General features: G+C 36.9%; 1 protein-coding gene across 2 annotated transcripts in view; it reads left to right on the forward strand.

Moving 5' to 3' along the window:
• The window catches only part of KHDRBS2 (KH RNA binding domain containing, signal transduction associated 2), an 831,701-nt gene that overhangs the window by 787,767 nt on the left and 16,485 nt on the right, over nucleotides 1–27,449 (forward strand). For both annotated transcript variants that reach the window (XM_040249230.1, XM_040249231.1), the window contains one exon: nucleotides 13,489–13,547. In XM_040249230.1, coding sequence (XP_040105164.1) covers nucleotides 13,489–13,547 — 59 coding nt within the window. The remainder of the gene's footprint in view (nucleotides 1–13,488; nucleotides 13,548–27,449) is intronic.

Consider the following 27,449-nt stretch of genomic DNA (forward strand, 5'->3'; position numbering starts at 1 on the left):
TTTCTTTCTTTCTTTCTTTCTTTCTTTCTTTCTTTCTTTCTTTCTTTCTTTTTTTTTTTTGTGGCATCTTTGTCATGTTTTGGAATTAGGGTGATGGTGGCCTCATAGAATGAGTTTGGAAGTTTACTTTCCTCTGCAATTTACTGGTGGAGAAGGCAATGGCAACCCACTCCAGTACTCTTGCCTGGAAAATCCCATGGACGAAGGAGCCTGGTAGGCTGCAGTCCATGTGGTCACTAAGAGTTGGGCATGACTGAGCGACTTCACTTTCACTTTTCACTTCCATGCATTGGAGAAGGAAATGGCAACCCATTACAGTGTTCTTGTCTGGAGAATCCCGGGGACAGTGGAGCCTGGTGGGCTGCCATCTATGGGGTCTCACAGAGTCAGACCCAACTGAAGCAACTTAGCGGCAGCAGCAATTTTCTGGAAGAGTTTGAGTAGGATAGGTGTTCAGTTCAATTCAGGTCAGTCGCTGAGTCATGGCCGACTCTTTGTGACCCCATGAATCGCAGCACACCAGGCCTCCCTGTCCATCACCAACTCCCGGAGTTCATTCAGACTCACGTCCATCGAGTCAGTGATGCCATCCAGCCATCTCATCCTCTGTCGTCCCCTTCTCCTCCTGCCCCCAATCCCTCCCAGCATCAGAGTCTTTTCCAATGAGTCAACTCTTTGCATGAGGAGAGGTGTTAGCTCTTCTCTAAATTTTTGGTAGAATTCAGCTGTGAAACCATCTCTACCTGGGCTTTTGTTTGCTGGATGATTTCTGATTACAGTTTCAATTTCCATGCTTGTGATGGGTCTGTTTAGATTTTCTATTTCTTCCTGGTTCGGTTTGGAATGTTGTACTTTTCTAAGAATTTGTCTATTTCTTCCATGTTGTCCATTTTATTGACATATACTTGCTGATAGTATTCTCTTATGATCCTTTGTATTTCTGTGTTGCCTGTTGTGATCTCTCCATTTTCATTTCTAATTTCATTGATTTGATTTTTCTCCTTTTGTTTTTTGATGAGTCTGGCTAATGGTTTGTCAATTTTATTTATCCACTATGTTCTCTTTTGTTTCTTTTGCATTTATTTCTACCCTAGTTTTTAAGATTTCTTTCCTTCTACTAACCCTGGGGTTCTCCATTTCTTCCTTTTCTAGTTGCTTTAGGTGTAGAGTTAAGTTATTTACTTGCCTTTTTTCTTGTTTCTTGATGTATGCCTGTATTGCTATGAACTTTCCCCTTAGCACTGCTTTTACAGTGTCCCACAGGTTTTGGGTTATTGTGTTTTCATTTTCATTCATTTCTATGCATATTTTGATTTCCTTTTTTATTTCTTCTGTGATTTATTGGTTATTCAGAAATGTATTGTTCAGCCTCCATATGTTGGAGCTTTTAATAGTTTTTCTCCTGTAATTGAGATCTAATCTTAATGCATTATGGTCAAAAAAGATGCTTGGATTGATTTCAAGTTTTTTGAATTTACCAAGGCTAGATTTATGGCCCAGGATGTGATCTATCCTGGAGAAGGTTCCATGAGCACTTGAGAAAAAAGTGAAATTCATTGTTTTGCGGTGAAATGTCCTATATATGTCACTTAGGTCTAACTGGTCTATTGTATCATTTAAAGTTTCTGTTTCTTTGTTAATTTTCTGTTTAGTTGATCTGTCCACAGGTCTGAGTGGGATATTAAAGTCTCCCACTATTACTGTGTTATTGTTAATTTCCCCTTTCATTCTTGTTAGCATTTGTCTTACATATTGTGGTGCTCCTATGTTGGGTGCATATATATTTATAATTGTTATATCTTCTTCTTGGATTGATCCTTTGATCATAATGTAGTGTCCTTTGTCTCTTTCCATAGCCTCTGTTTTAAAGTCTATTTTATCTGATATGAGTATTGCTACTCCTGCTTTCTTTTGCTCTCTATTTGCATGCAATATCTCTTTCCAGCCCTTCACTTTTACTCTGTATGTGTCCCTTGTTGTGAGGTGAGTCTCTTGTAGACAGCATAGATAGGGGTCTTGTTTTTGTATCCATTCAGCCAGTCTTTGCCTTTTGGTTGGGGCATTCAACCCATTTATGTTAGGGTAATTATTGATAAATATGATCCCATTGCCATTTACTTTATTGTTTTGGTTTCAGGTTTATACATCCTTTTTGTGTTTGCTGTCTAAAGAATATCCTTTAGCATTTGTTGGAGAGCTGGTTTGGTGGTGCTGAATTCTCTCAGCTTTTGCTTGTCTGTAAAGCTTTTGATTTTTCCTTCATATTTGAATGAGATCCTTGCTGGGTACAGTAATCTGGGCTGTAAGTTATTTTCTTTCATCACTTTAAGTATGTCTTGCCATTCCCTCCTGGCCTAAAAAGTTTCTGTTGAAAGATAAGCTGTTCTCCTTATGCAAATCCCCTTGTGTGTTATTTGTTGTTTTTCCCTTGCTGCTGTTAATATTTGTCCTTTGTGTTTGATCTTTGTTAATTTGATTAATATGTGTCTTGGGGTGTTTTGCCTTGGGTTTATCCTGTTTGGGATGCTCTGGGTTTCTTGGACTTGGGTGATTATTTGCTTGCTTACCCATTTTAGGGAAGTTTTCAACTATTATCTCCTCATGTATTTTCTCATGGTCTTTCTTTTTGTCTTCTTCGTCTGGGACTCCTATAATTCGAATGTTGGAGCATTTCATATTGTCCTGGAGGTCTCTGAGATTGTCCTCATTTCTTTTAATTCATTTTTCTTGTTTCCTCTCTGGTTCATTGATTTCTACTTAACTAAACCTATCTTCTGCCTCCATTATTCTACTCTTTGTTGCCTCCAGAGTATTTTTGATCTCATTTATTGCATTATTCATTATATATTGACTGTTTTTTTTTTCTTCTAATCCTTTGTTAACCTTTCTTGCATCTTCTCAATCCTTGTCTCCAGGCTATTTATCTGTGATTCCATTTTGATTTCAAGATTTTGGATCATTTTCACTATCATTATTTGGAATTCTTTCTCAGGTAGATTCCCCCTCTCTTCCTCTTTGGTTTGGTTTTCTGGGCTTTTCTCCTGTTCCTTTACCTGCTTGGTATTCCTCTGTCTCTTCACCTTGTTTATATTGCTGCGTTTGGGATGACCTTTCTGTATTCTGGCACTTTGTGGAGTTCTCTTTATTGTGGAGTTTTCTCACTGTTGTGGGGTTGTATCAGTGGCTTATCAAGGTTTCTTGGTTAGAGAAGCTTGTGTCGGTGTCCTGGTTGGTGGAGCTGGATTTCTTCTCTCTGGAGTACAATGAAGTGTCCAGTAATGTGTTATGAGATGTCAATGGTTTTGGAGTAACTTTGGGCAGCTTATTTATTGAAGCACAGGGTTGTATTCCTGTGTTGCTGGAGAATTTGTGTGGTATGTCTTACTCTGGAACTTGTTGGGCCTTGGGTGGTGCTTGGTTTCAGTGTAGGTATGGAAGCATTTGATGAGCTCCTATCGATTAATGTTCCCTGAATTCAGGAGTTCTCTGGTGTTCTCAGGATTTGGGCTTAAGCCTCCTGCTTCTGGTTTTCAGGCTTATTTTTACAGTAGTCTCAATTCTTCTCTTTCTATACAGCACTGTTGATAAATCATCTGGCTTAAAGATGAGAAGTTTCTCCATATTGAGGGACACCAAGAGAGGTTCACAGAGATACATGGAGAAGAGAAGAGGGAGCAGGGAGTTAGAGGTGCTCCAAATGAGATGAGGTGGAATCAAAAGAGGAGAGAGCAAGCTAGCCAGTAATCACTTCTTTATGTGTGTTCCACAGTCTGGACCACTCAGGGATGTTCATGGAGTTATATAGAGAAGAGAAGAGGGAAGAAGGAGACAGAGGTGGCCAGGAGGATAAAAGCGGGGAATGAAATGGAGAGAGACAGATCCAGCCAGATATCAGTTCCCTAAGTGTTTGCCACCATCTGGAACACACAGAGATTCACAGAGTTGGGTAGGGAAGAAAAAGGGGAGGGAGGAGACAGAGGCAACCTGGCGGAGAAAAAAGAGTGTCCAAAGGAGGAGAGAGCAGTCAAGCCAGTAATCTCGCTCAAGATTGGGTTTTTGAAGGTACAAAATTGATAACTAATACCAAAAAGCAAAGATTAAAAATCTAAAGTAGAGGTTGGATTTTCAAAAATACAATACTAAAGAAGAGAAGAAGAAGGAAAAAAAAAAACCACAAAGTTACAAGAATTATTAAATATATATACATATATATATATATATGAAGTTTGCTTTAAAAATAGGGTCTTTTTTTGAAAACTAATAGTAGATTATAAAAGTGAAAATTAAAGGAGTAATAGAGGACTTAAAAATTTTAAAAAACAAGAAGAAAAAGAAAAGGAAAAAAAAAGAATGATCGTAAAAATTGTAAAGGTACATTTAGGACTTTCTCTGGTATTGTTGTGGGCAGTGTGGGTTCAGTTCATTTTTGGATAGTTCCTTGGTCCGGCTTATGTTTCTCAAGATCTATAGGCCCCTTCCTATGTAGTCGGTATTAACGACAGGGTTTTAATCTATTGTTCCTGTCACTTCCAAGGCGTTTACCTCTGTTTTAGCTTCTTCTGTTTGCTGTTCTCTTCAGTGTCTGATTTCCACCCTGACACAAGAGGGGCGGTGGTGGGCACTTTTTTTAGGCTCACTTGTTCAGTCACACTGTGGGGAGGGAGAGACGCTGCAAACAAATAACACTGGCGTGTGCTCTCAGTGTCTCAGCCACACTGGGCCTGCCCCCACTCACAGTGCACACAGCTCAGGCTCTAGGTTGCTCCGCTGGGAACCATCTGAAGCCGGCCCTGGGCTTCATGCACCTCCCAGGTCTAAGCAGCTCAGGCTCAGGCACTCAGGTAGTCCTCAGAGGTGCAGACTCAGTTGGGCCTGCTTTTTGTGCCCTTCCCAGGTCCGAGTAGCTCAGGTGCTTGGCGAGCACGGTCACTGTGACTTATCACCGCTCCCATCCCTGCTGCTCAGTTTTCTGGGTGTACAACTGGTGCACTTTCTCAAGCGGATGATGACTGTCCAGAACCCCAAGAAGTCTTAGTTAGTAAAGAAGCCTGCTAGCAGATTGGTAGATAATGTCTCACTGGGGCTGCAATTGCTCCCTTTCGGCCCTTCCAGTTCTGGCTGCTTGTCACCCAAGGGGGATGATCTGCAGCCAGCTAATTCTGTTCCATCCTTTGTTCTGTGTGCAGTCCTGGCGGTGTCTTATGTTAGAGCTTTTCAAGTGGTAGCTATCCCACAGTCTGGTTTGCTAGCCCAAGTTAGTTCGCTCTGGCTACCCTGGGGGCATTCAGGCCCAATCCTTTAAAAGCAATGCAGCCGGGAACTCCCTGCCCATCCCCCGCTTGCTAGTTGCGGATGCAGGCTTCTGCGCTGCTTCTCCACTGGGGGAGTTACTGTTGGGCTCGTAATCTGTGGGTTTTAATTATTTATTTATTTTTCCTCCCTGTTATGTTGCCCTCTGTGCTTCCAAGGTTCGCCACAGACTGGGCAGTGAGAGTGTTTCCTGGTGTTTGGAAACTTCTCTCTTTTTATGACTCCTGTCCCAGGAAGGAGTTCCTTCTCTACCTCATTTGTCTCTCTCTTTTTTTTTTTTTTTTGTCTTTTATATTTTTTCCTACCTCTTTTTGAAGACAATGAGCTGCTTTTCTGGGTGCCCGATGTCCCTTGCTGGCATTCAGAAGTTGTTTTGTGGAATTTACTCAGCGTTTAAGTGTTCTTTTGATGAATTTGTGGGGGAGAAAGTGGTCTTGCCATCCTATTCTTCTGCCATCTTAGGACTGCTTCTGAGTATTATTTCATTGTGTATATGTACCACATCTTTTTTATCCACTCATCTGTTTATGAATATTTAGGTTGCTTCCATTTCCTGGCTATAGTAACTATTGGTTCTTTTGTTCTTTTTCTTCTTTACTGTTTCCATTGCTACTGATATAAGTAGACAGCATTTCTAAAATACATACAAAGTTTTCTAAAGATATTTTTTGCCAAATGTTTTATTATTTTGAATTCTTTTATTTAATCATTTATTCATCAACAAATATTTTCTGAATACCTGTTCATCTTCAAGTTGTTTCTTTAATTGCAAATTCTATTATTTGGGATATGGGCTAAGCTTCTATTATAAGAAGATCCACAATTCAGTTGCCTGTAGGAAAGAAACATTAATCTCCCTCACACATACTAAAGCATGGCAATAGATGGGCTTTGCTTCATGACATCATTCAGGGTTCCAGGCAAATGGGATGCCACCTGTCTTAATTCAGGCTGCTTTACATGATACCATAGTTGGGGCTCTTATAAACAATAGAAAAAATTTTTTTACAGTTCTGGGGGCAGTAAGTCCTAGATCAGAATATCAGCATGGTTGGGTTCTGGTGAAGCCTTCTTCTGGGTTGCAGACTGCTGTATCCTTGTATCTTCACATGGAGGAAAGAGCAGGAGAGCTCTCTGGGGCTTCACCTTTTTAAAGGCACTAATCTCATTAATAGGGCTCCACCCTCATAATCTAATTTGATACCCAAAAGTCTCACCTCCTAATACCACCACAATGAGGACTGAGATTTCAACAAATAAATTTTGGAAAATACTAAGATTCCATCCACCACTGTTAACATATCTTTCAAAGTGGCTCCAATAATTGATGTTTTCAGCCAGTTACATGAAGATTGAAAACAGGTAGAGGACAATAAATTTAATTTGATGAAAATCATGAAGAATTTGTACACATAACTTTACTCATGGCCACACTCAAATGAAAGGAAGAGTAGAAAATATAGTCTTGAAATTGTCAGTATTTCTTGTTGAAAGAAGAGCCAAATCAATTTTCAAATAGGTTGAAGTCTTCTTTGCCCAGCCCTTTCATCATCCGAATATAAATGAATACTCATATTTTCACTAGAACAAACATAAGAATGACTACCTTCTGCCTAAAGGAGAAAATCCGTGTTCAATTCCAATTACTGCAACCAGCTCAAAATCTAGACTCTGGGAAGATTAGGTCTGATATGGTTCTTTGAAGCCTCAAAACCTATAAAATGATTTAACAAACAAACAAAAAACTTTCTTGTTCTTGACCTTCTTCCCCGTACAAAATATGCAATATACAGTAGTATAAAAGGAACAGAATAAGTACAGTAGAAAGTTCCTTTGGGAAACGCTCATAAGCAATAACCATTACAAAATCCTCCTAAGCAGATTAAAAGGCATCTAAAGACCAGCACTGAAATAATTAACCTTGGTTATCTTTTCTGGAAGTTACATCAGATTTATTGGAAGATCCTTCCTTATCATAAAGCAGATCATGCCATTAATGGGCTTCAAAATGTTTGCCACATACTTTCTACCGGTGTACATTTAGAGACTCGAGGGTTGTTCCTGGGATTGTATACAACAGCAAAGTCTAATGGGAAGATATGAGGTATCTTGTAACAACACTCATTATCTCTTGCTATTGAAATACAAAAATAATTGACTTATCTAATCTTGTTAAGTTCTAAGATTTCTGAATACTTCATCTTTAAATTATTTTAATAGAGCTAATGTAAAATGGGAAAAGATTTATCTTCAGTTCAGTTCAGTTCAGTCGCTCAGTTCAGTTCAGTTCAGTTCAGTCACTCAGTCGTGTCCGACTCTTTGAGACCCCATGAATCGCAGCACGCCAGGCCTCCACGTCCATCACCAACTCCCGGAGTTCACTCAGACTCGCGCCCATCGAGTCAGTGATGCTATCCAGACATCTCATCCTCTGTCGTCCCTTTCTTCTCCTGCCCCCAATTCCTCCCAGGATCAAACTTTTTTCCAATGAGTCAACTCTTCCCATGAGGTGGCCAAAGTACTGGAGTTTCAGCTTTAGCATCATTCCTTCCAAAGAAATCCCAGGACTGGTCTCTTTCAGAATGGACTGGTTGGATCTCCTTGCAGTCCAAGGGACTCTCAAGAGTCTTCTCCAACACCACAGTTCAAAAGCATCAATTCTTCGGTGCTCAGCCTTCTTCACAGTCCAACTCTCACATCCATACATGACCACTGGAAAAACCATAGCCTTGACTAGGCAGACCTTAGTCGGCAAAGTAATGTCTCTGCTTTTGAATATATTATCTAAGTTGCTCATAACTTTTCTCCCAAGGAGTAAGCATCTTTTAATTTCATGGCTACAGTCACCATCTGTAGTGATTTTGGGGCTCCAAAAAATAAAGTCTGACACTGTTTCCACTGTTTCCCCATCTATTTCCTATGAAGAGATGGGACCTGATGTCATGATCTTCGTTTTCTGAATGTTGAGCTTTAAGCCAACTTTTTCACTCTCCTCTTTCACTTTCATCAAGAGGCTTTTTGGTTCCTCTTCATTCCCTGCCATAAGGGTGGTGTCATCTGCATATCTGAGGTTATTGATATTTCTACAGGCAATCTTGATTCCAGCTTGTGTTTCTTCCAGTCCAGCGTTTCTCATGATGTACTCTGCATATAAGTTAAATAAGCAGTGTGACAATATACAGACTTGATGTATTCCTTTTCCTATCTGGAACCAGTCTGTTGTTCCATGTCCAGTTCTAACTGTTGCTTCCTGACCTGCATATAGGTTTCTCAAGAGGCAGGTCAGGTGGTCTGGTATTCCCATCTCTCAGAGTTTTCCACAGTTGATGATTGTGATCCACAGTGTCAAAGGCTTTGGCATAGTCAATAAAGCAGAAATAGATGTTTTTTCTGGAATTCTCTTGCTTTTTTGATGATCCAGCAGATGTTGGAAATTTGATCTCTGGTTCCTCTACCTTTTCTAAAACCAACTTGAACATCTGGAAGTTCACAGTTCATGTATTTTTGAAGCCTGGCTTGGAGAATTTTGAGCATTACTTTACTAGTATGTGAGATGAGGGCGATTGTGTGGTAGTTTGAGCATTCTTTGGCATTGCCTTTCTTTTGGATTGGAATGAAAACTGACCTTTTCCTGTCCTGTGGCCGCTGCTGAGTTTTCCAAATTTGCTGGCATATTGAATGCAGCAGTTTCACAGCACCATCTTTCAGGATTTGAAATAGCTCAACTGGAAATCCGTCACTTTCACTAGCTTTGTTCACAGTGATGCTTTCTAAGGCCCACTTGATTTCACATTCCAGGATGTCTGGCTCTAGGTGAATGATCACACATTGTGATTTTCTGGGTCGTGAAGCTCTTTTTTGGACAGTTCTGCTGTGTATTCTTGCCACCTCTTCTTAATATCTTCTGCTTCTGTTAGCTCCATATGATTTCTGTCCTTTATAGAGTCCATCTTTGCATGAAATATTCCCGTGGTATCTCTAGTTTTCTTGAAGAAAACTCTAGTCTTTCTCATTCTATTGTTTTCCTCTATTTCTTTGCATTGATTGCTGAGGAAGGCTTTCTTATCTCTCCTTGCTATTCTTTTGAAGTCTGCATTCAAACGGGTATATGTTTCCTTTTCTCCTTTGCTTCTCTCATTTTCACAGCTATTTGTAAGACGTCCCCAGACAGCCATTTTGCTTTTTCACATTTCTTTTCCATGGGGATGGTCTTGATCCCTGTCTCCTGTACAATGTCACGAACCTCCATCCATAGTTCATCAGGCACTCTGTCTATCAGATCTAGTCCCTTAAATCAATTTCTCATTTCCACTGTATAATCATAACAGATTTGATTTAGGTCATAGTTGAATGGTCCAGTGGTTTTCCCTACTTTCTTCAATTTAAGTCTGAATTTGGCAATAAGGAGTTCATGATCTGAGCCACAGTCAGCTCCCGATCTTGTTTTTGTTGACTGTATAGAGCTTCTCCATCTTTGGCTGCAAAGAATATAATCAGTCTGGTTTTGGTGTTGACCATCTGATGATATCCATATGTTGAGTCTTCTCTTGTGTTGTTGGAAGTGGTAGTTTACTATGACCAGTGTGTTCCCTTGGCAACACTCTATTATCCTTTGCCCTGCTTCATTCCATACTCCAAGGCCAAATTTTCCTGTTACTCCAGGTGTTTCTTGACTTCCTACTTTTGCATTCCAGTCTCCTATAATGAAAAGGACATCTTTTTGGGATGTTAGTTCTAAAAGTTCTTGTAGGTCTTCATAGAACCCTTCAACTTCAGCTTCTTCAGCATTACTGGTTGGGGCATAGGCTTGGATTACTGTGATATTGAATGTTTTTTCTTGGAAATGAACAGAGATCATTCTGTCGTTTCTGAAATTGCACCCAAGTACTGCATTTTGGACTCTTTAGTTGACCATGATGGCTACTTCATTTCCTTTAAAGGATTCCTGCCCAATGTAGTAGATATAATGGTCATCTGTGTTAAATTTACCCATTCCAGTCCATTTTAGTTCACTGATTCCTAAAATGTTGATATTCACTCTTGCCATCTCCTGTTTGACCATTTCCAATTTGCCTTGATTCATGGACCTGACATTCCAGGTTCCTATGCAATATTGCTCTTTACGACATTGGACCTTGCTTCTATCACAAGTCACATCCATAACTGGGTATTGTTTTTACTTTGGCTCCATCCCTTCATTGTTTCTGGAGTTATTTCTCCACTGATCTCCAGTAGCATATTGGGCACCTACTGATCTGGGGAGTTCCCCTTTCAGTATCCTATCATTTTGCCTTTTCATACTGTTCATGGGGTTCTCAAGACAAGAATACTGAAGTGGCTTGCCATTCTCTTCTCCAGTGGACCACATTCTGTCAGACCTCTCCATCATCGCCAACCCGTCTTGGGTGACCAGACATGACATGGCTTAATTTCATTGAGTTAGACAAAGCTGTTGTCTGTGTGATATGATTGGCTAGTTTTCTGTGATTATGATTTCATTGTGTCTGCCCTCTGATGCCCTCTCACAACACCTACCGTCTTACTTGGATTTCTCTTACTTTGGACATGGGGTATCGCTTCACGGCTGCTCCTTACCTTGGATGAGGGGTATATCCTTACAGCCACCCCTTCTGACCTTGAATGTGGAGTAGCTCCTCTCGGCCCTCCTGTGCCTGCACTGCCACCACTCTAAACAAATCTCTATTCACTTGATTTTTGTGGAAAAATGGCACATTATTATTTAAGCTCATAACTTCTTTAAACATTTTTTGAAAGTAGCAAGAATTACCAATAGTTGTGCTTTCTCTAGTTTTTCCTTATAATGCTGAAATACATATGCTTATAGCCTGCCATTCAGGTTTTACTGGTGATAGTATAACATGGGCCATCAGCTTTCTATCAAACAGTACTTTTTTCTTACACTTTCTGCTCTTCCAGTGAAAAATTGTCCATATTTGAGATTTTCTTTTTGCCATAACAATCCCTGAGGTAGGCAGTGATTTAGAGTAAGTCTGCTTCTATATGATCATTTAGAGACAAGTTCCTTGTATGCTGCAGTGCAAGACTTCCTAGGTATTAACTTTATTTCCATAATAAATGCTAGATCATCTTTCTTAGTGCATTCTACCATCTGAGGAGGTGACTGTGCACAGTTCCAAGATGAGGAGCTTGCTCTTCATTTGGAAATGACCTCAAAGTTAACACCCTTACTTCTGTGCATATCCCGTGTTTCCTGACACAGTCACAAGGGCACATCTTTCTTCTAGATTGGTTGGGGAGTGTATTTCATTCACTGTGTGGCCATTTGTTCATGTAAACTATTTTCTTATGGAAGCAATGTGAAGTAATATTTGGATAAGCAAAAGCATGAACTCTGTAAGAGTCCATTATGATTGTTATCTATTATTCTCCCATTATTTTGCATTATCCATTATTTTCAACTTCCCAGCTCATGCTAATAGTAAAGAATCCATCTGCCAATTCAGGAGACATAAGAGACATGGGTTTGATCCCTGGGTTGGGAAGATCCCCTGGAATAAGGCATCGTAACCCTTTCTACTATTCTTGCCAGGAGAATCCCATGGACAGAGGGATGGAACAAAGGTCTAAATTCTGAAAGTTAAAATTCCCTCTTTATGTAAATATGTCTTTTATGTGAGACAATAACTCAGCTTCTTGTCATGGTCTCTCTTACTCATGTTCCTTTTCCATTCTTAGTTTGGTCAATTAAAATTAAACTGAAATCCATTCAAAAACAAAATACCACCACTAGATAGCCATGACTGCCACTTCTTGATAATCCTGGAAATAAATGTAACAACTCCCATGACTTTGCTACACATATATGTGGGTTCTCAATTGGGTTGCATCATTTCTAAGAAGATAAACATCCAACCACCAGCCTTAGATTTCTACAATCTCAAGTCTTAGAAGGATGCAGAGAAAATTTATTACTGTAAGTTTTTTTCTTTTCTTAGAGAGTATGTATATAATTGTCCTGGCAATGAAGATGAAGCTATCTTTCTCTTTTCCAGCTACATTGCACTAAAATGAATTATTCCATATCAATTGCTTCCCAGAAATATAAAATTGGCAGAACTTCTATTTATCTTTCTTTTCACCTCTAATATATAGACTTTTCTTTTTCCCTTCTCATTCCTTACTATTGATAAAGTCTCAAGTGTTTTATAAAATTAAGCCTATGGGATTGTCTTGAGGGATAAAGACAACCAAATAATTTTGGGTCTTCCCGTCTTCCTTCCAACTTAACCCTTTGGCAATTTATCACACACCCTCAACCCTTATACAATTTGGTATTTGATATTAAGCGCTTTTCTTGTCACCCTTTTATATACTTGAAAAGAATTCATAATTGTGATATAATTTATAAATTTATAAATAAAATTTATATGTGATATATATATAAATTTTGTGTACATAAGCATAAATTTATTCAGGCAGAAATCTTTAGATGAAGGAGCTGGAGTGAAAAGATATAGTGTACCAAAAATATTGTGGATTCTTAAGTAAAAAATAAACATTAATTATCCAAATATTAAGTTAGTTTAAATAATTTCCACTTTTTGTATAGTATTTTTAAAAAATTATAACTTGGTTACATTAGGCTAAGCATCTAGCAAAATATTAAGTGAGACGAAATAGCTTATATATGTGAGAAACCTATGGATCTATGCTGTGAAAAAGTTGGAGAGGAGTATAATTTCAGTGTATGAAAGTGAAGATGAAATTTATGTATATTTCTTAAGCTAATTGCATTAAAGGGTACACACAATTGACCAGTTTGTCATCTTCTGTAGCACTTTTTCCTGGAAATATGCCTTTCCTAATTCTTCTCTTGAAGCCTCATACTTGTGATTTAGAGGACATTTGATTTATATAAGTGGAGGATAGAGATTTTTTAAAAAATATTAATGTGGGATGAGAAAATTATAGCACTTTTTGTCAATAAACTGTATTGTTCTTACTGAATATTCTTGTTAGAATTGTATTATTCAGTGAATGTTATTCTATTATTATTTATATTCAAATATGTGTTTTATGTCTAGAGACTCTTGGGATATTACCTTAGCACACATTTTGATTTCAAATTCTGTATAAGTTTTGGGGTTGATTGCTCCCAAATACAGTAAAATTGACTACTGTCTAAATCTATTGCAGTGTTCCTGAATACTATGACTATGGTCATGGAGTAAGTGAGGATGCCTATAACAGCTATGGTAAGACCTTTTCTTTACTAAAACTGAAATAAAAACATTCATCAGTCACTGAAAATTCAGAAATTACTTCTATCTTTCTAACTCCAGTTTTTATAGAAGTCCAGGTCACACTGATTTATGTAATTACAGGATGAGATTTACCTAGAGAGCCAGAAAATTGAACAGATTAATTTTGATCAAAATTCCAAAAGCAATTAACCACAATCATAGATAATTTTCAACAGCAACAATGAACATTCTGGATAGTGTCTTTCTTAAATGTTTCACTATTTCCATTGTCTGACTCATTGATATGACAGCAATGTTGTGTCTTTCTGTTACCATAAAGATCATTAGAATAATACACAGTTAAAAGATTTATAAACTGTTAAGGACAGAAATTGTAACTTTCAAGTTATTTTTATTGCATGTAGTTCCTGAAAGTGCTAAATAATGATTGATTATAAGAATTAATAGTCAGTATACATATCAGTCTATAAATTAATTTTAAAACTACATAATTTAATTTAAAACCTATTTAAAGTTAATTGTATTTCAACTCAGTAATACTATTGAGTGCCTATGGTGTATCAATACAGTACATTACTTTAGAAGTATAGTTTCTGGTTCCTGAAAATATATGTACAGTATCACCAGTTGGCTGCCTTGAAAAATAGCATTCCTTTAAATGCTCCCAGTCCTAGATTTTTATTAAAATAATATGAAGGCCAATCTGTTCCTCTTTATGAGAAGCAGCAAAAGAGATGATGAACGTGGCCTGTGTTTGGGGCTCCATGTAATGAAGGTGCAGTACTCCATTGGGACAGGGAAAGAAATGTTCAGACATTGGGAGAAAGTGCACCCTCCTCAGAACAGAGGCATCAAATTAACTCACTTCTCTGGTGACTATCATGAGGCCTATTCAGAAACAGGAGCCACCATCATAATGATTGCTATCCAAAAGTTGAGTTTGTCCTTTGAGCACAAAGGTACTGTCAGGCTTTAGGAATATGATGGTGTACACAATAGATATTTCCCTTCCCTGGTTATTACTGTCTACTTTTGAGAAACATATTCCTACATTTAAAAATTGTGCTAGACTATAAATCATGTGATGAAGTAGAAGACCAGAAACCATTACTCATGCACCAAATACTTATTTAATGGCTAACACATGCAAGCCACATCTCAATCCTGGAGATACTCCAGTGAACAATCTCTTAAAACTTACATTCTAATTAGAAGATACATTATTATTTATGAATCACTTTTTCAAATAGCATTTTTATTTGTAAAATACAGTAATTGTCTTTCACATGTGGCACATAAATTTGAGGAAGAATCATCACCTGTGAGATTTAGATTACAAAATTATATGCTCTGAAGAAAATGACAAGGATGAAATAGATTATATGTGACTGCATAGTTGGTAACGGGATGGGAATTTAGATTGTATCACTTTTTCTATCAATATTTTCTTTCTGTCAGCATTGTATTTTATTCTCATATTTCTTTATTGTTTCTCATTTTTATTTTTTATTGAAGTATAGTTGATCTACAATGTTGTATTAATTTCAGGTGTAGAGTAAAGTGGATCAGTTACACATACACATATATCCAATTTTTTTTAAGATTCTTTTCCCATGCAGGTTATCTATTTCTCAATTATTTACATTTAAAATGTTAATACCATGTAAATAAGGCAATAGGGAAAATGTGTGACTATAAATGATTACTTCTCAGACCTTCTGATGGAGCTGCTAGACCCATGGTCAGGAGGGCTGGACTCACCTCTGAAACCTATTCTGTTCTTTCATGTTTGTTTAGCTCTTCTGATGCAGCCAAGTCTAGAGACAGACTCTATCACTTTATAAGCCACCCTGCTTATAAACAATAGATTTCATTCTGAATAAATTAGAATTTACCAACAAGCAATTCTCTGCATACAGAGAGCAATTGATTAAAAAAAAATACTTCTTAAGTGAAGAGGAAAATGTAGAAAGTTGTTTGGCTTATCTAGACACACTAAGAAAGATATTAGGCAGGAATTTTTATATAATAACTTTCATTACCTAATATTTCAGCCAGATTGGCCGTATTTTTAATGTTGAAAGATTAAAAACATTTATGGCAAAAAGTAGACTTCTCTTTAGGATCTTGACTTTTTCTTTGGCCACCAACTTCTGTTGCCATTTTCTGACATTGTTGAGCAAGTGTTAGTTCAAAAATACACTTCACATTCAAGATAATTTGATTCGCTGTTTATAAATGTTGATGTATCAACCCTTTATGCATTCTGAGTTAGGAAGTGTTTCTTGATTTTCATGTCAGAAGGGTAATTATTCTGACAGAATTTGTTTCTTTTGTTGGAGCCTGGAGATAACATTCAAGAGAAAATAACCAATGCACTGCATTGCTTTTCCATGGTTTAGTTCATAGAAAACAGTGGGATACAGAAAAGAGGCTCCTCACAAATCAGGATTCCAGCAGCTCAGAGCCCCTTCCATCATCCCATAATCCACTCACTGTGACCCATCTCTGCTGCACTGGCCCACAGAATGCAATTTGGAACTCTGAACAAAAGTGCCTGTGTTTTACACATTGCACATGTGAAATTAATTATATATTTTTAGAAAAATTTTGCCACAGATGTTAAGTGTAAGTAGATACATAGGTATGACTAACCTAGAAATAAGTTATTTTTATTACTCTAAAAATAATATGTATACACTATAGAGAATTTAGGTTAAAAAAAGAAACTTAAACTATACTCATTTATTTATTTATTCTTTACTGTTTGTTATATGTTTCACCGATTTTTAAATCCTTCATGATACACATCTTATTTAAAACGAAAACAAAATATAGACTGCTTTCTAAAACTTCTTATCAACGTTTTCCTATCATAAAAGTTTCTTTTAGCTCTGCATTTGACAAATGTAAAATTTAATATATTTTCATATGCACTGTTATAATTATCCATGAACATGTAGATTTGAAATGGGATGCTTCTTTTGTGTAACCAGGAAATAAAGAAACTGCTTCCCAGGTGAGTCGGTTAGTAAAGAATCTGCCTGCAATGCAGGAGACCCGGGTTTGATCCCTGGGTTGGGAAGATCCCCTGGCAACCCACTCAAGTATTCTTGTTTGGAGAATTCCATGGATAGAGGAGCCCAGCGGGCTAGAGTTCTTGGGGTCACAAAGAGTCAGACATGAGTGACTAAGTTAAGTTCAGTTCAATTCAGTTGCTCAGTCTTGTCTGACTCTTTGCGACGCCATGAACCTCCCTGTCCATGAACCTCCCAGCACACCAGGCCTCCCTGTCCATAACCAACCCCCGGAGTCCACCCAAACCCACATCCATTGAGTCAGTGATGCCATCCAACCATTTCATCCTCTCTCGTCCCCTTCTTCTCCTGCCCTCCATCTTTCCCAGCATTAGGGTAGTTTCAAATGAGTCAGCTCTTTGCATCAGGTGGCCAAAGTATGGGAGTTTAAGCTTCAGCATCAGTCCTTCCAATGAACACCCAGAACTGATTTCCTTTAGGATGGACTTGTTGGATCTCCTTGCAGTCCAAGGGACTCTCAAGAGTCTTCTCCAACACCACAGTTTAAAAGCATCAATACTTCCGTGTTCAGCTTTCTTTATAATCCAACTCTCACATCCATACATGACCACTGGAAAAATCATAGCCTTGACTAGATGGACCTTTGTTGGCAAAGTAATGTCTCTGGTTTTTAATATGCTGTTTAGATTGATTATAACTTTCCTTCCAAGGAGTAAGCATCTTTTAATTTTAATGGTTGCAATCACTATTCACGGTGATTTTGTAGTCCAGAAAAATAAAGTGAGCCACTGTTTCCATTGTTTCCCCATCTATTTCCCATGAAGGGATGGGACCAGATGGCATGATCTTCATTTTCTGAATGTTGAGCTTTAAGCCAACTTTTTCACTCTCCTCTTTCACTTTTATCAAGAGGTTCTTTAGTTCTTTACTTTCTGCCATAAGGGTGCTGACATCTGCATATCTGAGGTTATTGATATTCCTCCCAGCAATCTTCATTCCAGCTTGTGCTTCCTCCAGCCCGACATTTTTCATGATGTACTCTGCATATAAGTCAAATAAGCAGGGTGAGAATATACAGCCTTGACATACTCTTTTTCCTATTTGGCAACAGTCTGTTGTTCCATGTCCAGTTCTAACTGTTGCTTCCTGACCTGTATACAGATTTCTCAGGAGACAGGTCAGGAGGTCTGGTATTCCCATCTCTTTCAGAATTTTCCACAGTTTATTGTGATCCACACAGTCAAAGGCTTTGGCATAGTCAATAAAGCAGAAATAGATGTTTTTCTGGAACTCTCTTGCTTTTTCCATGATCCAGCCAATGTTGGCGATTTGACCTCTGGTTCCTCTACCTTTTCTAAAACCAACTTGAACATGTGGAAGTTTACGGTTAATGTACTGCTGAAGCCTGGCTTGGAGAATTTTAAGCATTACTTTACAAGTGTGTGAGGTGAGTGCAATTGTGTATTCTTTGGCATTGCCTTTCTTTGGGAGTGGAATGCAACTGACCTTTTCCGTCCTGTGGCCACTGCTGTTTTCCAAATTTGCTGGCCTATTGAGTGCAGCACTTTCACAGCATCATCTTTTGGGATTTGAAATAGCTCAACTGGAGTTCCATCACTTCCCCTAGCTTTGTTTGTAGTGATGATTCCTAAGGCCCACTTGAATTCACATTCCAGGATGTCTGGCTCTAGGTGAGTGATCACACCTCTTTATTATCTTGGTCGTGAAGATCTTTTTTGTACACTTCTTCTGTGCATTCTTGCCATGTCTTCTTAATACCTTCTGCTTCTGTTAGATCCCTACCATTTCTGTCCTTATTGAGCCCATTTTTGCATGAAATGTTCCCTTGGTATCTCTAATTTTCTTGAAGAGATCTCTAGTCTTTCCCATTCTGTTGTTTTCCTCTATTTCTTTGCATTGATCGCTGAGGAAGGCTTTCTTATCTCTCCCTGCTATTCTTTTGAACTCTGCATTCAAATGGGTATATCTTTCCTTTCCTCCTTTGCTTTTCATTTCTCTTCTTTCCACAACTATTTGTAAGGCCTCTTCAGACGGCATTTTTGCTTTTATGCATTTCTTTTGTTGGGAATGGTCTTGATTCCTGTCTCCTGTACAATGTCACGAACCTCCATCAATAGTTCATCAGGCACTCTATCAGATCTCGTCCCTTAAATCTGTTTCTCACTTCCACTGTATATTCATAAGGGATTTGATTTAGGTCATACCTGAATGGTCTAGTAGTTTTGTCCACTTCTTCAATTTCAGTCTGAATTTGGTAAGGTGTTGATGATCTGAGCTACAATCAGCTCCTGGTCCTGTTTTTGCTGACTGTATAGAGCTTCTCCATCTTTGGCTGCAAAGAATGTAATCAATCTGATTTCAGTGGTGACCATCTGTTGATGTCCATGTATAGAGTCTTTTCTTGTGTTGTTGGAAGAGGGTGTTTGCTATAACCAGTGCATTCTCTTTGCAGAACTCTATTAGCTTTTGCTCTGCTTCATTCTGTACTCCAAGGTCAAATTTGCCTGTTACTCCAGGTGTTTCTTGACTTCCTACTTTTGCATTCCAATCCCCTATAACGAAGAGGACATCTTTTGGGGGTGTTAGTTCTAGAAGGTTTTTTAGGTCTTCATAGAATTGTTCTTTTTTAAAGAAACTGTTTGCATGTCAATCTATATAGTCATGAGATTTATATTTGGGGAGTGTTCATGTTCCCATACCATATACAGACAATTGAAAAAGGATAGTCAAATGATGATAAATAGTAAGATTTGAGCATCATAAATTTTGAGGCTAATTAAATTAATATGCATTATTCTCACTGATTTTAGTATTAGATGATTATGAAAAGTGAGCTATTAGTTCTGCTTCTTGTTCCATAGGTTGCTCATCCTGCCATGTCCAAATGGACAGATGATAACATTTAAATATGCATGTGGACAAGTGATTTGAGGACCCACTCATATAAATTATAGATTGATGCATTTCATTAATTTTCTATACCTCACATGTTACCAAGTATCCACTTATAGCTTATATGTAATGGACTATGTGCAGTCTTTTAAATTAATAACATCTACTTCAAAGTGTAAATCTTGCATTTCTGTTTATTCACTTATATTTTGAATTACTTATTCCTCTCTGTTACATTTTGGTTGTATCAGGGGTAGAGATCTGTATTTTTATAAAATAAAGAGCTCCCAATTTTCAGTTTCCTGGCAACACCTAGACTTGAACAATGCTGTGAGGAGACTCACAACCAGCTGCCTCAGACCCTCCTCTTCGTCTCAGGATAGAGTTGCAAGAGAGGAACAGAGAATGCTATCCAGGATGATTGGATCTTGCATTAAAAGACTCATGGATGGAATCTCTTATTCAGGATTCCTTCCAAAATATTTCAAGATTAACCAGTGGAAGCAGAAATCTAGTCACTGAGTACGACAGTTCACTCTGAATCTTTGCATACCATATTTCATGTATCACCAGATTGAAATTGTGTTTGTCTCTTTGGGGCTCATATTTCATGTTGAAGTGACAAATATGCTGACTTCTGTGAATATCATGTATCATTTTAGGCTTCACTGCAATTAAGTTATTCAAGATATTTTTCTACAATTTAATTTGAATATTAAACTATTTTCTTACAATGATGTAAATATTTAATATTTAAATAAATATTAATATGAAATATACATTTCTATTAATATATAAAATATAATATTTAAAATGTACTTGTATTTAATAACCATCAATGAGTTAATGATTATTAAACATGTCATTGATGCTAAATTATAGTCAAATTAATATTTAACTGGTAAATTTATAATAACTTGAACTTATTTTGGCACATGACTATTTGAATTACAGAAATCACAAAACAGTTTTTACTGTTTTAAATATTTCCTAATTTATTAGAGTCCATTGTAATTACTTTGGATAAGTCTGAATAGCTCTAAATTCAATAAGGGCGCATTTTGAATAGAGACAATAGATCAGCTTGTCTTACGAATATGTTATGTAATCAATATCCTCCAAACTGAGATTGTTAGCTAAGAATGACAGTAACATTCTCTTCTCAGAGAAAAAAGCTGTATGATAAAATGTATTTAATGTACAAACTGAGCAGTTAATTATGGATCTATTTCATAGTGGAATTTTAGATGACAGCAGTGTGGAAACATGGAGGGTAATACTAACACACTGTCTTGAAATGAATGAAGGCAAAAATTTTTGTGCCCAATTCTAGAACATTTGAGTGCCTCACTTCAAGCTGATTGCAGAACAGAAATGCATTCATTTTATGTCAAGGAGCTGAATGAGCCCTGTTTTGATTAAGCTGTGAAAACAGCAAAGGAAAATGAAGCTATTTGGCAAATATACTGCCATGTGATTCACGAGGAAACACTGTTCATTTGCAATATTAAATAAAAATAGAAGTTTGAGGAAATTAATTCTATAAATAAAGATTAGTTTTCTTAATATAAGCAAGAATGTATCAGTAATTTTAAAAAGTAATATATACAAAGTATCATAGTATTTATTAATATTGATGCTATTATTGAGAAATATTGAGAAAAATGTCACTGTGATTTATTGAATTTTACTTTTAATATAGATTATTAAACTTTATTTTCAACTAAAGAAGAACTAAAGAAATTGTGCTTCTAAAGTATTTTTAAAATCCAGTTGTAAAATTAACTTAAGTATTAGTTGCTCAGTTGTGTTTGATCTTTGCAACCCATGGGCTGTAGCCCACCAGGCTCCTCTGTTCACAAAATTCTCTAAGCAAGAATACCAGAGTGAGTAGCTCTTCCCTTCTCCAGGGATCTTCCCAACCCAGGGATCGAACCGGGTCTCCTGCATTATAGGTGGATCCTTTACCATCTGAGCCATCAGATAATTTAAGGAAAAGCTAGTTTTCTGTCCCTTACTATTTCAGAGATTGCAATGAAATGGATATCTAATCTAACTATTCTTAATAATAAATGCAGACTATGTTGCCTAGGAAGAAACAGCCAAAATGAGCATGGCATCATTACTTCACTGCTAGCATTGCTCATTTTAAGTTAGATGTGCTTACAATGGTTTCAATTTTGTTTTGAATCCTGAACTTCTGAATTCAGCAGTTTTAGAAACACTGGAACATGTGTTTCAGTATTTTAGATCAGAGATTCTTAACCTTAATTTTACATTTTAAAATCAGCTGGTGAAGTTTGAAAAACAATACCAGTGTCCAGCTACCATCCCAGTAGAGCTCTACCAAAATATTTTAAGTTGAGAAACGGTCCTTGGTTAAAAGTTTGCTGCGTGGTCTTCCTCGATGTTAAGGTTGATAATTAGTTTTAGGTGGATTTATGGGAGCATTCTGATGTGACTCACAGTCTTAATATGAAGGATCAAAACTGTGTCAGCCATATGCATTCTTGAAGGTAATACAATTTATATACAGACTACTTTTAGAACACTGAGTATTTTATAAGTGAACATTGTGTTATGGAACTGGGCATTTTAAAATTCATTTTAAAAATGAAAAAAAAATTACTTCCTTTTGGAGCAAATTTAGCCCCTTTTTGAAGTATGTTTAAACAGTTAAATTAAAAGTTAATTTTGTCTAAAATTCAGTCAGTCAAAAGTCCAACTAAAGCAAAGTAATGCTCGAAATTCTCCAAGCGAGGCTTCAACAGTACATGAACTGAGAACCTCCAAATGTTCAAGCTGGATTTAGGAAAGGCACAGGAATTCAGCTTAAGTTCCCAAGATCCACTGGATCAAAGAAAAAGCAAGATAATTCTATAAAAACATCTAATTCTGCTTTACTTTACTGACTATGCTGGCTTCTTGGACTGTGTATATCACAATAAACAGTGGAAAATTCTTAGAGAGATGGGAATACCAGACTGCCTTAAATGCCTCCTGAGAAACCTGTATGTAGGTCAAGAAGCAACAGTTAGAACCAGACATGTAACAACAAAGTGGTTCCAAATTGGGAAAGGAGTAAATCAAGGCTGTATATTGTCACCCTGCTTATTTAATGTATACGCAGAGCACATCATGTGAAATGCCGAGATGGATGAAGTACAAACTGGAATCAAGATTTCTGTGGAAAATACCAATAACTTTAGATAGGCAGATGACATCACTCTTATGGCAGAAAGTGAAGAGGAACTGAAGAGCCTCTTGATGAAAGTGAAAGAGGAGAGTGAAAAAGCTGGCTTACCACTCAACATTCATAACATGAAGGTCATGGCATTTGGTCCCATTCATGGCAAATAGATGTGAAAACAGTGGAAACAGTGACAGACTTCATTTTCTTGGACTCCAAAATCACTGCAGATGGTGACTACAGTCATGAATTTGAAAGACGTTTGTTTCTTGGAAGAATAGCCATGACGAATCTAGTGAAGTGAAGTGAAGTGAAGTGAAGTGAAGTGAAGTGAAGTGAAGTGAAGTGAAGTGAAGTGAAGTGAAGTGAAGTGAAGTGAAGTTGCTGAGTCATGTCCAACTCTTTGCGACCCCATGGACTGTAGCCTACCAGGCTCCTCAGTCCATGGGATTTTCCAGGCAAGAATACTGGAGTGGGTTGTCATTTCCTTCTTCAGGGAATCTTCCCAACCCAGGGATTGAACCTGGGTCTCCTGCATTGTAGGCAGACACTTTACCGTCTGCAGCATATCAAAAGGCAGAAAAGGCTATGGTTTTTCCAGTAGTCATGCATGGCTGTGAGAGTTGGACCATAGAGAAAGCTGAGCACTGAAGAACTGATGCTTTTGAACTATGGTGTTGGAGAAGATTGTTGAGTGCCCCTTGGACTGCAAGAAGATCAAACCAATCAATTAGAAAGGAAATCAATTCTGAAGATTCATTGGAAGGACTGATGCTGAAACTCTAATACTTTGGCCACCTTATGCAAAGAACTGACTCATTGGAAAAGACCCTGGTGCTGGGAAAGATTGAAGGCAGGAGGGGAAGGGGCTGATCAAGGATGAGATTGTTGGATGGCATCACTGAATCAATGGACATGAGTTTGAGCAAGCTCTGGGGGATGGTGAAGGCAGGAGAGGAGGCCTGGAATGGTACAGTCCATGGGTTCACAAAGAGTTTGATACGACTGAATGACTGAACCAAAACCATCAGGAAACTTATACACGCCTCTTTCATAGCCTCACTGATACCACAATCACAGAAAGTAGATAAAATGAAATGGTAGAGGAATATTTCCAAGATGAAGAAACACAATGAAACCCCAGAAAAACAAGTAAACGAAGTTGAGATAGGCAACCCTCCAAAAATTATATAATAATAATGAAGATGATACAGAATCTTGGAAAAAGAATGCAGGCAAGCATTGAGAACATGCAATAAATGTTTAACAAACACACAGAAGAACTAAAAAGCAAATAGAGATGGAAAATATAATAATTGAATTGAAAAATACAATAGAAGTAATGAAAGAAAAATAACAGAGGAAGAAGAGCAGATAAGTGATTTTGAAGACAGAATGGTGGAAATCACTGCTTCAAAATAGAATAAAGGAAAAACATTTAAAAGGAATGAAGGCAGTCTAAGAAACCTCTGGGACAACATTAAACATACCAACATTCAGATTATACAGGTCCCAGAAGGAGAAAAGAGAAAGGACCCAAGAAAATATTTGAAGAGATAATTGCTAAAAACTTCCCTAATGGAAAAGGAAACTGTTACCTACACCCAGGAAGCATAGAGAAACCAGGCAGGATAAACTCAAGAAGGAACACGCCAAGACAAAAGTAATCAAATTGACAAAAATAAAATTCAAATAAAAAGTATTAAAAGCAACAAGTAATATACAAAGAAACTCCCATGAGATTATCAGTTAATTTCAGAGCAGGAATTCTGCAGATCAGAAGGGAGTGACAGATATGGCCAATATAAAAGAGGGAAAATCATATAACCAAGAATATTCTACCCACCAAGACTCTCATTTAGAACTGATAGATCAAAAGCTTCACAGATAAGCATAAGGTAAGAGAATTCAGCACCACTAGTCAAGCTTTGCAATAAATGCTAAAGGAGATTCTCTAGGTAGGAAAGAGGACAGCAAATTAAAATGACTTTGTACATATATAGACTGCTATATCAAATCTCATGAGAACAGCAAACCCCAAAACTACAGGGAATACAAACAAAAAAAAAAAAAAGAAAGAAAGAAAAAGCAACCTGAAGACAACACTGAAGATGGTCATCACACCACAAGAGAAAAGAACAAGAAAAGAAGAAGAAGAAGAAAAAAAAATGACCTACAGAAACAAACCTAAAACAATTAAGAAAATGCATATAGGACATCTATATTGATAATTATTTTTAAATTAAATGGATTAAAATCTCCAACCAAAAGGCAAAGCCTGGCTGAATAGATACCTTGCTGAATGGATACTAAAACAAGACCTGTTATATATGCTGTATACACAAGATGCACTTCAGACATAGGGATACATACAGACAGAAAGTAAGGGGATGGTAAAAGATATTCCATGTAAATAGAAATCTAAAGAAAGTTGGAGTAACAATACTCATAATAGATGAAATAGACTTTAAAATGAAGACTGCTATAAGATAAAGAGAAGGACATTACATAATGATCAAGGGATCCTAAAAGAAGATATATCAATTGCAAATATATATGCACCCAACATAGAACCTCAATACATACAGCAAATACTAGCAGCCATATAAGGAGAAATTGACAGTAACACAGTAACAGTAAGAGACATTTGTTGACTCTGTGACCCCAGGGACTGCAGCACTCCTCACTATCTTCCAGAGTTTGCCCAATGAGAGACATTGACACCCCACTTACATCAACGGACAGGAACCAATACAGAATTGTAAAGTAAAATAAAAAATAAATAAATTAAAAAAAATAAAGAAAATAAATAAGGAAACATAGGGTTAAATGACAACATTACAACAGATGGACTTAACTGATATTTATATAGCATTCCATTCAAAAGCAGCAGAATACATATTTTTCTCCTGAATACATGGAATATTCTTCAGTAGTGATCACATGCTGGGCCACAAAATGAGCCTCAGTAAATTTAAGAAAACTGAAGTCCTATCAAACACCACAATGCCTTTCCAGCCACAATAATTCCAACCACCACAATAAACTACAAGGAAAAAAAATTGCATAAAACACAAAAAAAGTTGAGGTTAAATAATATGCTACTAAACAACCAATGGATCGCTGAAGAAGTCAAATGAAAAACAACAACAACAACAAAACCTAGAGACAAATTAAAACAAAAACCACAATGATCCAAAACCTATGGCATGCAAAAATCAGCAGTTCTAAGAGGCATCATACACCATGATGAGATTTGGGGTGAAAAATTTTTCAATATTCACAAAAATCAATCCATGTGATACACCACATCAACAATTTAAAGAATAAAAATCATATGATTATGTCAAGAGATGCAGATAAATCTTTGTAATATAAGAGCAATACAATCTTACCTCAGGAAACAAACAAACAAAATCTAACCTTACACCTGAAGCAACTATAGAAAAAACAACAAAACCTAAAGCTAGTAAAAGGGAAAACAATCAGAAAAATCAAAGTAAAATTAAATGAAATAAGTATGAAGAAAACAATAGCAAAGATCAATGAAATGAAAATCTGGTTCTTTGAAAAGATTTAAAAAAAATTATTAAACTTTTAGCTAGACTCATAAAAAAGGAGAGAACTCAATTCAATAAAATTACAAAGGAAAAATTACAACAGACTACACACAAATACAGAGGACTATAAGAGACTACTTCAAGCAACTGTATGTAAATAAACTGAACAGTTTTGGAGAAATGAGCAAACTCTTAGAAAGGTACAATCACCCAGAAAAGAAATAGAAAATATAAAGACTAACCACAAGTACTGAAATATAAGTTTTAATTTCAAAATTCTCAACAAAAAATAAGGTCCAGAATCAGATGGCTTCAGCCAAATTCAATCAAACATTTTGGGAAGCACTAACATCTATCCTTTTGAAACTATTATATAAAAAAAAACAAAAACACTCAGAGGAAGGAAAACCCTTAAACCCATTCTAAGAGATCACCATTACACTGATACCAAAATCCGAAAAAGATACACAGCAAAAGAAAATTATAGACTAATATCATTGATGAACTAGATAGGACAACCCTCAACAAAATACTAGTCATCTGAATCCAACAATATATTAAAAGGATCATACACCATGATGAGATTTGGGGTGAAGAATTTTTCAATATTCACAAAACTCAATCCATGTGATACACCACATCAACAATTTAAAGAATAAAAATCATATGATTATGTCGAGATGCAGATAAATCTTTGGACAAATTTCAACACCCATGTATGATAAAAGCTCTCCAGAAAGTAGACATAGAAGGAACCTAAATAATAAAGGCCATAGAGACAAAGCTACAGCAGACATTACTCTCAGTGGTGAAAAGCAAAAAGCATTTCCTCTAAGGTCAGAAAGAAGACCAGGATGCTTACTCTCATCACTTTTATTCAACATAGTTTTGGAAGCCCTAGCCATGGAAATCAGAGATGAAAAAAATAAATAAATAAAAAGAATCAAATATGAAAGAAGACATTATATGTCGTGTTTGCAGATGACATGATACTATACACAAAAAATCCTAAAGGGGTTATCAATAACTACTAGACCTCATCAGTGTATTTCATAACTTTGCAGGGTACAAATTTAATACCAAAAATCTATTGCATTTCTAACACACTAACAATGAAAGATAAGAAAGAGAAATTCAAGAAACAATCCCATTTACCTTTTCATAAAAAAAAAAAAAACAATACCTAAGAATC

Source organism: Oryx dammah, unplaced genomic scaffold, assembly GCF_014754425.2.
Source record: "Oryx dammah isolate SB20612 unplaced genomic scaffold, SCBI_Odam_1.1 HiC_scaffold_11, whole genome shotgun sequence".
Taxonomy (NCBI): Eukaryota; Metazoa; Chordata; class Mammalia; order Artiodactyla; family Bovidae; genus Oryx; species Oryx dammah.